Source organism: Hermetia illucens, chromosome 3 (assembly GCF_905115235.1).
Source record: "Hermetia illucens chromosome 3, iHerIll2.2.curated.20191125, whole genome shotgun sequence".
Taxonomy (NCBI): domain Eukaryota; kingdom Metazoa; phylum Arthropoda; class Insecta; order Diptera; family Stratiomyidae; genus Hermetia; species Hermetia illucens.
In genome coordinates, this window is record NC_051851.1 from 65,666,551 (window position 1) to 65,680,919 (window position 14,369).

The window sequence follows — 14,369 nt, forward strand, 5'->3', positions numbered from 1 at the left end:
TATTGCATATATAAATGCTGATGTGGCTGAAAACCCAAGCGTATCATTTTGATGCCATTCTCAACAGTTTTATTTCTGTCCTTCACTATGTGAAAGATTTTGGCCATTCGACCATAACATCAACAGTATGTTCAATGACTGACCGGAAAATCCACTAGAAGTTCAAGTGAACTTTAATCGTAAAGTTGCCTTCTGCGATAGGACTCGTTTCTGGCTTAGTCAATATGCAAACAAGCAGAGTTATCAATGTTTGGGAGTCAGCACATCTCATGAGATTTATGCGACACAATTACAGGAAGAAAAATTCACTGTGCTTTTTATGGCAGAAGAGTAACTGACCTACTAACAAGCCCTACAGACAAATGATTCGCGATTTTCCGGTTCTCTACATGCCAGTAAACTCGAGAACAATGATTGCTTCAGTGTATGTGGGCGATATGCCATACTTCTACCTGAACCATCAATTTATTGAGACAAACTTTTACTAACGGATCCAGGACATGTGTTTTGAGTCCTTTGGACTATTTATAGTGGAGATATTTCAAGTCGCTTATCTATGCTAATAAACCAGCTACAGTTTATTACTTTGAAGACAACTTTTGGCGCACTATTGGTGGTTAGGCCGCTATTTTGTAAAAGCTGGTGTGCTATTAAACTGACAAAATGATGTGCCTAAAATGCACTTGCGATGGGCATATGTCCAAAAAAAATGTATAACACTAAATGTTATGAAATTTCTAAGCAAACAAAACTCAAACATGGAATATTTGGATCTTTCGGTATTTTACTTTCGACATTTTTTGTTCACCCACCTGACCTCTCAAAAACACCATATAAATTTTATTCAGGAGATGCGGGCTCTCTTAGAAACAAAATTCTTATTATAACATTTTCAAATCAAATTAACAGCTTTCCACACCAAATTCACGTCTTTTCAAGCCAAATTCATGCTTTTTAATGAAATTAGCTTTTATCTAAAGCAAATTAAGGATTGTCCAAATTTCAAAATAAATTTACAAAATGAAGTTATTTCATAATTGAAAAAAAAAACTTTATATGAAAGGGACTATATTCGCACTTTCCACATATAGTTTTTCATTTAGATTACTTAATAATTTGATCCTTTGAAGTAGATTTGGAAAATGTTAAATTAATTTCAATTGGGAAATCCGGAATCCGAACATTGGACAGCGGTTGGTTGATTTGATTTGGAAAATTGTTAATTTCACCTGAAATGCCGTTTACTTTATGTAGAAATGCTATAACAGGGAGGAATCGCTCTATCAAACAGAAAGAATTGCTCTATTAGCCGCTTCACCAGCCCCACCCATGTTTTGATTGATAATACACTATGTGGTTTTATTCACCTGTTAGGATGGAAGAGACTTTGATATTGCTTAACTGAAAGTTTCTACGCGAAATAGAGAACGCTTTAGAAATTCATCAATAAGCTGATAGGACGATGGACAACGGCAGCATATATACCATACTAGAGTTATCCAACTATTTCGACAGGACATCGCTAGCTGAACCTTGACGAAGAATATTCTAAAAGTTGTCGTCGATATGTGAAATAAATGAACCACGTATGTTGCACTAAAAGATTATGGCCTTTTCTACAAGCCACAGATCATCAAAGCAATATTTTAAGTAAGCCCGGAGATATGAAAAGAACTGCTTTGTGTGACTGAAAGTGACAAAAGCACCGTGACTTGATGGTATCCTGATTGAATTGTTGCAGTGTGAGGGATATTGTGTGGCTAATATTCTTCTCCAACCCATTTTAAAAGTTGTAACAGAAGAGAAAATACCTAACATTAGAGTGTTTGGTATGGTCGGAAAATTGGTACATTTTAGTGAACTGATGATAGTAGAAAGTGAATCGCAAGTATCGGTACGAGGCGAATCAACGCTGTGTTTTCAATCGATTCCGAACCAAAACAAGAAGGCGGCTCGTTTGTATGCGATTTAACTTAATCGTCAAGTATGGTACCCACAAGTTATCATGGAATATCCTGACAAATTGTTGTATTCACTAAATATATAAACATAGTGACCCCGCTACGAATATGGTAATTTTAGAACCTAACAAGTTACCACAAGAAAACTTCCCATTAATTCACAAAACAGGAACAAAATTAAAAATGTAGACGAGAAGAAAGGCGACATTACAGCAAAGAGTTGACGAGCCGCTCCATGACGATCCAGAGGCTTCAGAAGATACTTAATAGCGAAAACTATAGCGCGTTTGTTACACTAAAAAGCTATTCTATAGCAAAACTTAAAGGAATTGATCAGTAGAAATCAGTAATCTCTATCTTTGAGAGAGATCATTTACAAAATAATTGCACCTAGAAAGATTTATGCCGATGCCAAAGTATTAATATATCTAGTTCTTTCAGCGCAAATCATATTTCCTAGAGAGCACCGTCAGAAGCTGGGATATTTGTTCAATTCCGAAATTATCATAAACAAGCAACTTTTCTGAAAGGCAGTTAAATAATCAGAACCATGCCTGAACCTTCTATTCTGACCTTCTGCGAAGGATACTGACTACTCGGATTTACAAAAAGGACAAACACATCTAAGCAGAAAAGGTGAAATAGAATATACATATATAATTTTGGATGAGATGAGATTTAGTCACAAAAACTAGATCTCTTGCACCTGTTACTCTAAATTTGCCTGATTTTTTTTTTTTGAAAAGATCAATATGCTCATAAAAAATAATATAAATAAATGAAGTAATGTAGACGAGCTGAGATATACCAGGTATAAATATAGCAAGTATATAATTATGCATTGGAACTGAAACAAATAAGTTGGGTTCAGATTAAACTAGAATAAAAGCGATGATAGGCAATTGGTGACGATTTTTAAAATCAAATGAGATGAAAAGTACTCGCAAACTAATCGTAGACGTGCTTATTGTAAGTTCGTAGGCAAGTAGACTGAATTAACGATGACGTAAACGATCTCAAAGATCGAACTTTCACTTACATCTACCTCTCACCAGCCTTAATAGAAAAGTGGTTCGCTGATATCACGTGGCAGGAAGAAAGGATATGGAAGCAAAGTTTCGACTAAATATGGGCCACACCAATGAATTATTTAATCGGATGATTAATCAAAAGACAGAAGCACAACAAATTATAGAAGAAAGAACGAAAAAAAAATTCCGCATATAAAATATAACTTCTCACACGAATTATTATTATCATTAAGCGATCACATAACACACTTTTGTTATCCTTGACAACATGTTGATGATATATAACAATCTTCAAATCCTCAAATCAAATGGACTGCCATAATTTACCACAAAAACAAATTCGCTATAATAAATGTTACCATCCCATTCACAATTTAGATATGATAGAAAACTCTCTTATCAAATATTGTCAATGGCACAATAGCAACACTAGGGTATTGTGCCATGGCAAGACAATGTACCCAAAATTATCTCACAAGTATTTCCTAAACACCAAACTACTCATACACAACAAACCTCAATCTCACAATGAATCAATTTCAAATTAATGTCCTCGCGAAACTTGAACCTGCTGCATCCTTCATCGAAAAGCACAACTTCACCAGCGCTTCACAAAACCATAGCCACTACGAATCCTTGGAACGTCAGCACGCTTGAAGTGCTGTGGCTGACTGTGCAACGGATAACAAAGATCCATCGAAAACTAATGGATAAAAACTAAGAATGTACGTACGCAATTTGTCGGCGAGTACGACTAGAATGACAATAATTCTTAGAAATATTCTCACGATCGCAATGCAAAATCTGTATCCTTATCTAAATGGTAAAGTATTTCCTCAATAGAAAAATTGAAACCCTTCCAAGGCCAGTTTGACAAACAAATATTTTGACGCAAATCATTTAAAAAAGAATGAGGAATTATAGACGCAATAGACCAACCACAAAACATACTTAAAATTCAGATAACACAGCACACGAGTGACACACTACAGCCAGAAGTCTTATTTAATATCATCTGCTAAACTTGGCAAGGTACCCTTGGCTAAATGACGAGCTAACAATAACATCACACCATTGTCTCACTGAGTTTAACATCATAACAATTATTAATATTAAATTCAATAGCGGCCATACTGAATGTCGGATAAAGTCGATTTCATTCGCGTAATAAAGACTCCAAAGTTATAAGTGGATACAATACTAAATGATTCAAACGTGATCGGCGAATTGCATAATAACGACTTCAGTTTTTGGCGCCTCGATCTTTCAATTGCTCTTTCAATAACCGAAACACATTCCAATCTCGAAATCATCAAAAACATCCGAATTGAATCTTCCGAGAATTGATTAGATGCAACAAGTTTGGTGCACCGAGTCCCACTTTCGAATTCGATTGATCATCGGTGGGATTACAACACCCTCTGGGTCTAAGCAGCTCCTGGTGTAACCAAGAATCGATAGAACCACCCGCGAAACACTGGCCTTCAGATGCAACTGAGCATGTTACTCGCCTCTTGCTTGAGCGAAATCATAAACAAAAACTTGTGGTATTCCCTGGTAAGCTTCGGACCAATCTTCCATCTCTTTGCGCCAGAAGCTACCATATGCAATCGTATGTGCCGATTGATACGCTAATGATATTCTGCGCATGGGAGACTGTTTTACTTATTTATTACTTCAGTGGTCATGCATTGTAGTCACCATTCGAGCGATGGGACTTCTGCTGGGCTAGCCGTAGCCAGTTGCATCAGTCTGCAAAAAGCATGTGCAAGACGTTCAACGTTTCAGTCTGATCTGATTCGGACAGAATGAAAAACTCTGACGCCAGGAACATAGTAATATCCCTTGCGTATACGTCGCCTGGTTAAGACGTTCCCAATCACTTCATAATTCATTTCGACACCCCCAAAGCGTCACAAGCTGCGAACGATGTCTTGTATACTGTACGCAAGAGACACACATACGATAGGAATTCGATTTGAAGAAGGTGGGTCGAAAGTTTTCAATAATAGAACAGATATTTTGAACCATTTGAAACCGCACTCACTAGAAAAAGTGGTTCCTTCTAAGTAGGCAGCGTGGTGCCATTGTCTAAGCTTTTAAATTTTGCTGACATTTTCTGTGGATATTAGTTTGGACTTATTTCATCGAAGTGCACTCACCTCAAAAATGTATAGTCAAAGGAAACCGTTTAACGTTTATATCTGTTTATCTGTACGTTTCCTTTCGTCACTATCAAATTACTAAAAATGCAGTGCAGAAACCAACTCAAAAGATTTTTAGGATTAGGGCCCTGAGTCCACCACCTACTTGAAGACGGACCGAGAGAGAGATTTTCTCCCACTTTTTTAGTTCACGGACTCACCTTTCGGGTTAGGCATCCAATGTTCGAAAAACAAATGCCTGGCGATTTCGTCCAGGGTAGGAGCAACTCATCAGACGCTGCCTGTTTCGGACTCCCTCAGTCTTAAAACACAGTTCTGCTTCATCCAGTTTAGGCTAGGTTTCATCTCCAATACTATTCACACCCATGTCATGTTTGAGGACATAAGGGCGAATAAAACCTAAGAACTACTTTCCATCACGCTACTCCCAGGATAGAGGTGAGGCAGCGTATAATGAGTGGCACCTGCCTTGGGCGAAAATACAGGTCATCTGTTTTCTAAGCAAACAAGATTTTAGCCTCTAGTCCTACAAAGAACAAATAAACTATTTTCCAATGACTATGGTTTTATCCATCAACCGCTTTGAAAATTTTGTCTAAATTCAAACTTTAAAGTAACCTCTCTGTCAAAGACACATAATTTACAGGAAAATGATTAAACCCATTATTACGGCAGCTGGTCTATCACACATTTTAAATGCCCTGAGTGGCACCCACATATGCAAAAGGGCGAGTAAATGAAATGAAAGGTCCCAACCAGTCCTTTTTGAAACTAACTTCACTTTTGATATCGACTGAAAAACTATCTAATAAGGGTTCCAGTGCACTGTAAATATAGAAAATCTAATTCCTAGAGCTGATGGAAATCTGAGTGGCTATATATGAGATCAGGGCTTCAAAGTTCATCTTATTGTCATTCATGTCAAATCAATAACAGTGTTTCAGCATATGTTCAAAATTGACGTAACTATTGTAAGGCAAAGAATTAGTTAAAATACAAACGATAATATGGATTGCAATACTTGAAAATTTGGAACAAATTCTATTAGCTTTAACAAAGATACAGCAGATCAAAGTGGTATCATAGAATAGCAACATCGCGCTGTAGTCGAGCGTTCCTATCCAGCTAGATATCATACTTACGGAAGATTTATAGAACTGGATCATTCATCAATAAAGTGTCCAGAAAAACCACAGAAACAAATCACCGCTTTTTGTTCTGCAGCTCTTTAAAAACGAATTAATTGAAAGATCTATCCCTACTGAAATCTTGATCAGGGTACTAAGATTTCTCAAACTCAGATCAACAGTTCTTGACAGCAACCATTCGAAGTGGGCTTCCCCACTTTTCCCCATCCAAGCTTGAGAAATCCTGTTTTCATCAATAACGAAATCTCAAAGGACAGCTGAGGAATCCACCACAAGAAGGTTCTCCACATTGCAGTAAGAGATTGTAGAGTAGGCGGCGTCATCAATTGTTAATTCACTTCTACTCATATCACATTTGCTCTGACCAATTAGCTTTCCAATGATCGTTAACACCTAGTTAAAATAAAATCCTACACACGTGATGAAATATGCCTCAACACGGATAGCGGAAAGTGTTTGTTGAAGTTTGGAGTTTGTGCCAACCGCCAAACGTGTGGATCCCCAGTAAAGTTTTCAATTAAGTTCCCGACGAAATTGATAAGACTGGCTAGACTGATGCTGCCCAATGTGCGAGGCCAGATAAAAGCAACAAGATCACTTACAAGACCATTCGACAACAACAACGGTTTCCGACAAGGGCATGCCCTATCATGCGTTCTCTTTAACCTGGCCCTGAAGAAAGTGATCCGTGATGCTGAGGTAAATGAGAGAGGTACGATCCTGTTTAAGTCCACCCAACTACTGGCCTATGCGGAGGATATCGACATCATGGGAAGAACCACCCGCGACGTACAAACTGTCTTCATCCAGATCAAGCAGGCGTCGCCAGATCTAGAGCTGCACATCAATGAAGACAAGACAAAATATATGGTGGCAACGTCAGCACCGAAAACCAAGAAACGGGAAAAATAAAGATAATAGGAGATTACAACTTTGAGACCGTTGATAATTTCTCCTATCAAGGGTCGAAAATCACAACTGGTAACAGCTACGATGAAGAAATCCGCGCACGGTTGTTGGCAGTCAATAGACCCCATCTGATATAGATAGATAGATCTGTTGCTTACAAACACTGTTCCCCTCGAAACTTCTGACCATAGCGTCAAAACTCTTACTGTACATAACAATGATCTTGCCAGTCCTCATGTATTCCTCGGAGACTTGGGTTCTTACCAAGAAAAATTGGGAACTCTTGGCCGCGTTCGAGAGAAGAATCCTCCGAAGAATTTTTGACCGTCAGGTTGTTAATAAAATCCGGCTCAATAGGTTACGGTGGGTGGGTCACTTAATCCGTATGGATGAGGATGATTCAGCCCGCAAAGTATATAAGGGCAATATCTATGGTAGAAAAAGAAGACAAGGTAGACGCTGCCTCAGATGGAGCGATAGCGTAGGTCAGGACGCCAGACAGCTTTTAGGGTTATCGAATTGGTGGTCCTCGGGATGGCTGGAGTTCTTTATTAAGGCCTAGACCGGACACCGGTTCTTGCGCCATTGGCGATAATGATGATATACTTAAAAATCCTCAATTACCATTCGCTTAGGCTGCAACAGATGCTGCGGAGTTGCTGAATGTGATTGGGTTGTGGTGAGAACACCCTTAACAAAAAAAACTTATCTAGCTGCTCTGTCAATGAAATTCCTCCATAGTATAGTATCGTCTACAACATATGCGATTGTAAAGAAGTAACTCATATTTAGGGAGCGGGAGACAGATTTCCAGTAAACGTCACACAACAAAAGATGACCATTTGTTAATATTTTTCAAAATATTCTGCGTAAACCATGGTTTAGTAAGCTAAAACGGTCTACTCCAAAAAAAAAAACTTAACCGTCAATTATTCAGATAAATAAATAATAAATCATTTAGAAATTGGAGTTGCAGACTCAGAACTGAGACGAGTACTTATATATACTTGATATAACCAACTAATACCTTCACTTTTCTTTCACCTTGTACAATAACCAATGTCGAAGGCAAGTGAATTTTAAAGCTTCAGTCCATGGGGGGTAATCTTAAATACAAAGTTAACTTGGAGTAAACTTATTGAATACGTAATAAAGAAAAATAAATTATCACTTCTCGTCCCAAAAACAGTGGTTGTAAGGTATGGGGATAGAAATAACAAAGTCGTGGCGAAGCTCGTCGTTGCATATGGAGCATGAGCGTGGCGGCTAGAGATGACGCGGCGGTAAGTTGCTAAGAAACCGATATCGCTTCAAAGACTCACCTATTTCTGCATTACGGATACAATGAGTAACACACCCGCCCTTGCATAGGCTACGTTACTAACACCCCTCATAGTGAAAAGAGACACAAAGTTCGTAACGTACCGACTTCAACTGAACGGCGTGTCGGCACCCATTGCGTGCAGACGTAACAAAATCACCAGCCAATTTCAAGCATAGACAAGAGCTTAAGGAATGACTGAGGAGGACTGGAGTCACTGGGTTGATTATCATCTGAGGACCCACATACTATGGTATGCATACAGAAAACAGAAGATATAGCTGGGGCTAGGATACCTAGAGTGAACCCGCCTCAAGACATATTATAGCCCCTAGGTCGTCATACCACTCGTTTCCAAGCAGATGTGTATACGATAAACCTATATATCAGGGAAATACAAACTGAGTCAATATCAGTTGAATAGTATCAAAGTAGAACTTGACAGTCAATTAGCTTCAAAAGTCATCCCCGTTCAGATGTACACAAGCAAAACCTTAAAACCGTGACGGCCGAAAATGAGGTAACGAAACGGATAGGGACTCACGAAAGCATTAATAACAATCAAAAGGCAGATAAAATTCCAAAGAAGGGACCAGCAAAGCCGCCACTACAAAAACCTCGCAAAGCTTGGTGTACAAGCAACTAACCCATTAATGGGAGACATCGGAATGTTATAGATGTAGCAAATTTATGATGACGAATTAAGATAGCCGACACCCTAAACTTAGTGAATTTAAAATGAGCAACAGAGTCTAATAATCAGTAGAAGCTATTGGAAGCCCATTTCACGATACTAGCTTTTCCTAAAAATGTTCATGCAATTTCAATCACAAATTAATAAAAGTTACAATTGGAAACATGAATAATAGTTATGTAACATGCTTTTTTTGCCTCCATTTAAAAGTATTCATATTCATATTCATTTTTCTAGAATTTTTCAAATTGTCCACGTACCATTGAAAATTCCCACAGTTCGCGTCGACCTTTACGTTTTCCGCTTGCTTTCCAAAATGATATTCTAAACACTACTATTGCAATGAATCTGGAGGCAGCGAGTAGCTAGAAAACCAACCCGTGTTGAGTTTTGCCAAACACAGCACGCTCGGGACCTGGTGGCAGCTTAACAAGGCATGATGTTGATGTTCCCACCCTTTTCAACATTTCTAAACCTGCTATATTTTTTTTGAACCAATTTGGGCACAAATTGAAGTATACAATTCAAGGAGATCTCATATTCACTTCCAAAACTTGGGTTCACTACAAATGCTGCCAGCGTTATCCCTCGAAAATATTGGGCTACTCAAAAGCGGGAAATCGAAAATCGACTTCTATTTTAACATGGTTTAAACGCCTATTTGTACATCGCGAGTGCAATATTTCAGTGTATTCTCTTATGACGCAGGTTGAGTAGATTTCTCTGACATGATACAGGACCATCTACTCAACTTATTATAATATTTGGTTTTCTTCAGGCAGTTCTAATTTTGTATTTCTTCTCTAAAAATACAGATCTTTGTGACCATGCGCTAGAGAAACTTTTCCGACTGAACATCTTGAAAGGGTTCTTACTTGCCTTTGAGTAAATAATAATGAATTTTGTTGTCGAGGGAGTATTTTAGGTGGCACAGATTCTGCAATTCTTCGGAGAATATACATATGTATCTGAAGTATACTCAGCCAAAAAAATACATTTACTATTGAAAATACAATCTGATTACTGTACCAAGGTTAATAATAATAATATTCCTGTTTCATTGCCTAAATTAGAGTCCTATCTATACCAAAAATAGCCTTAGACTCCTATCTATACCAAAAAAAGCCTTAAGGCAGGTCCCTTGGCTAATTTGTTACCTTTATCCTATAGATTCACTCCAAAATGGAAGGGAGTCTTGAAGAAACTGATCCTTTTCCGACCCTTCCTCTTCTCCCGTTTGCAACCAATGTCTGTTATTCACATAAACTTTTCTAGAAGACCGCTAGACTTACTGGGATAAAAGTGTGAAGTCCCACGAAGTAGAGAACACCATAATTTTATGAGGGTTCCCCTAACAACGAAGATAGGTAGCTTAAATTTTTCATGTTGGATACAAATGAAAGGCTTTGATCAATACTTTATGAATCAAGTCATAGTTTGACAATTACTGCAAAATATAGTGAGAAAAAACGTCCTTAGAAAATACCCAATCCGAAAATTTGAATAAAATCATCACAATGCTCTAATGTCAAATGCAGGCTTCAAAATATATTCTGATCTCTTATCAAATAAAGTTAATAACAGTACATTACTATATTTTTGGAATTCACGGGAAAGTCTGCTCAAGTTGATCCTGGTACTGGACAAGCATAAACCGCAACATAACACATATTAAAATAAAGTTTAAAAAAATTAATAATATAATTAAAGCAGTAAAGTGGTAACAGGCTTAAGGGGGTCATCCCGTGTGTCGGGTTGGAGAAATCGATTTTGCGATGCCTAGGACATGTCGAGGAAATAATGGGAACGCGGGTTAGAAATGCAAAGAAGAATCACAAAGGCATTGGTGGAAAAGGGGCTGGAAAACTTATTAACGACCTCACTACATTTTTTGGGGTAGCTACTCGTCGACACGCAAATTCGATAGAAGGAATGAAGCAAGAAATTTGGGAAACTTTCTTCCATAAATGTTCTACAGACGAAAATCCTTAGCATCAAAATTGTCCAACAGGCGAGGACAGTTGGTGCAAATGGCGCAAAGCGGAAACTAAAGGAGAACTGGATAGTTTCCACCACGAGAAGGCACCTTTGACTGAAGAAATTCAAACAGTCATCAAACCAATCTACGAAGATTTGTCACGAGATGATCTCTTGAACAGATGTTTAGGGGCAGAGACGCAGAATAACAATAAGTCGATAAATGCATTGACTTGGACTTCCGCTCCTAAACACCTTCATTCTGGGGCGAAGGTCGTAGAAATAGCCACTTTTCTGGCTGTAATTATTTTCAATGAAGGATTCAATGGCATTCTCAAAATCCTAGTGACAATGGGGTGTCAAGTTGGTCACATATGTCAGGTTTATGCCGACCGCCGTAATGAAGCGCGAATTTGGCGGTCCGAACGAAAATCGACTGACCTCGCTAAAAGAGCCAGAATTGAAACCAGAGAGCAACAATCGGCCTTATAAGACTTTTTTGAAGAAAAGGAGGGTGCACTCTATGGACCAAGTACAGCAGATTAACGGTGAGTGAAAATTTTACTGTTGATAATCACATTTAAATTTTCAAATGCGTTTTTCTCGAAACAGCATCTTGAAAATCGGCTGCCACCATAGCTCAAAATCTATCCAACCAAATTCTTTGAAATTTTAACGGCTTCTTTAATACATATTTCTACGGTCCGCAAACTAGGATAATTGCAATCGGAAGGGTCGTTTTTTTTTATTTATGAAAAAAAGCCGTAAAAAACACCAAAATCCAAAAAATTAAGTTTAAAAGTGCACCAAAAATTTACCTTTCAATATTTTCTAATTATCCTAGTTTGCGGACCGTGGAATATTGTCCACATTAAAATGCCGTTTAGTTTTCCTTCCTGAGATGAACACAGCGCCCTCCAGCGTGGCAGCAGAAAAACACCTTTTTGTGGAGATGGGTGCATAAATTGACACGTATTCCCAAAACTAGCTACGATATCAAGCTGAATATATACTATACTAGAGATATCAATAAACATATGGTGAAAAAATCACGTTTCTATCTTTATCCAATCCTCCAAAATAATTTTTCAAAAAAAGGCAGAAAAACCACACGGGATGACCCCCTTAATGCATGCATATACGAGTATAGTAGGAGCTACACACAAAAAGGGTCCTTTTTTAACCTAATATCCTTACTTAAGAAAAAAAAACCTTCATGCTTGAAGCGTTAAATTCCCGTTTACAAGTTTCTTCCTTTTACGCTCTAACTTTACCATTCGTTAAGTATTCCAAATAAATTTCTAATTATCCTCACTTTCCCTATTGCTCTCTACATAAATAATAGATCACATATTACTTAAATATAGGATACGCAATTTCAATTTTTTTCAATATGCAATATCATGCAATACGGAAAATTGGATGACTAAAAATCTAGTACTAATAATACCTGACATTATTTCCCTCTACCAATTTCTAGACACCCTATACCATCTGTAACAGCTCCGTCAAATCAAACGATCCCCCAACAGCTGAAAATTAATCTCTTTATTTACAAATAGGAAATAGCGATCAAAATTAGTCATTTGGATTTGTGTCTAGATGTTCTAACAATGCCTTGGCAACGATCATGCCAATGCTGCCCACAAATATGCTTCTGATGGCATACTAACAACACAAGAAAAACTATACGTAGATGATCCGAAAATTGATCGGTTTAAATGCTTGGAATTCCTCATGAATACCCCAGATTGAGGTTATTGCCAGGAAAGGAATACTCTTCCTCGAACATTAGATAGCAACAACGGCATTTGCTAAGGTACAAGCATCCCTTCATCAAATTATTAATGATCCTCATCAAATATAATCGTACACATTGTAGACATTCCAACGATCGAGTCCAGATGCTAGTTCACGGCTAGCTAACAGATCTGACGCTGAGAGTGCTAAGTGATTCCTTGCCGCCTTAAAATCTTGCAGCTCCTACATTTCAGCGAAAATCCCTTGCCGATACGAAAACAAACAATGTGATCAATTATTTTAGGATTCTGATCGTTTCCCGGATCGCGAGCAGCATCAAAATATCACCTGCGATTGCTGCACTTTTGTTAGCTTGTACAGTCCAAGGTATTCTATTCCGCATACGCCCTCCGCTCAGCGAGAAAAAAGATATTCAATGCACATTAAATTGCATGCTATCGATTGAAGATCGTTTTGATTCGACGTGTGGATTTAAACAAATTGTTAATGATCTGTGCACGCATTGCTACTTGATAACGAAACATAAAACAGTCCTCCCATTTATGATCCCTAAGTGTTTGTTCATACAAGAGGAATTAAGGTTAATCGAAAGCGATTAATATAGGTCGGTGGCTGAAGGGTCTATAAAAATGGAAAATTTTTAGAACATCGTAAAAGAAAGTATTTTGATTGTATCAATTATTTAGAAAATCAATTTGTTTAGAAATTTGGAGTAAATTCGAACTGAAAGTAGGACAAATTGGAGACTATACAATGTGATATAAATAAATCAAAAATACGAATGTACGCGTTTAAAGTATGAGAACGCAAATCATCACCACCTGCTAGTAAAATAAGGTTTTTTGGACCATGAGGAAATTGAAGATATCAAATTAGTGAAAATGAAAGATAAATATGCCAATCAATGTAAAGAATAAACATAGAAATGAGCTCCTACCCTAAATAAATATGTGGTATCGCTTCCTAATTTTGGGTGTACTAAAAACCAGATAAAGTAGAGATGCAGACGTAATCCTCTGCAGAATACTGAATTATTTGCGACTCTAGAGAAAGATAGTTATCGTTCTTGTTGTTTTACTTGATTGTATTAATGACAAGCTTCCACCCGATAGTAGCACTCTAAACAGGAGTGTGGATATATTTATTTCCAATTGTTTTAGTCCCAAATGTTGTATAAAAAAGATAAAATATAATTCTAACTTGGTATCACCACGGAAACCTGAGCCGCTGTGCTTCAAGATTTAAGAATTAGAGTTTTATTCGCGATTGCAGTCATCCAATAGAAGCAGAATAAATCTCTCCAAAAAGAGAAATCAACCATAGCTTCAGATTTGTGCAAAACGCCTTGTATATGTATTGGTAAATAGTAACAAGACATGGCCAGGAATCGTAAAAACAGTAT

General features: G+C 37.6%; 1 protein-coding gene across 11 annotated transcripts in view; it reads right to left on the bottom strand.

Moving 5' to 3' along the window:
- LOC119651770 (phosphoinositide 3-kinase adapter protein 1) overlaps positions 1 to 14,369 on the bottom strand; it is a 113,258-nt gene that overhangs the window by 5,839 nt on the left and 93,050 nt on the right. The window contains exon 1 of one of the 11 annotated variants that reach the window (XM_038055520.1): positions 4,374 to 4,467. The exons of 7 other annotated variants lie outside the window; for them this stretch is intronic. Coding sequence is in view for 1 of the 4 variants with exons in the window: in XM_038055515.1 (XP_037911443.1) it covers positions 4,029 to 4,059 (31 nt within the window). In the remaining 3 variants the exon portion in view is untranslated. Of the gene's footprint in view, positions 1 to 3,508; positions 3,679 to 3,943; positions 4,347 to 4,373; positions 4,468 to 14,369 lie in introns of those variants that run through there. 3 more of the 11 variants (XM_038055515.1, XM_038055518.1, XM_038055517.1) reach the window with 3 other exon arrangements.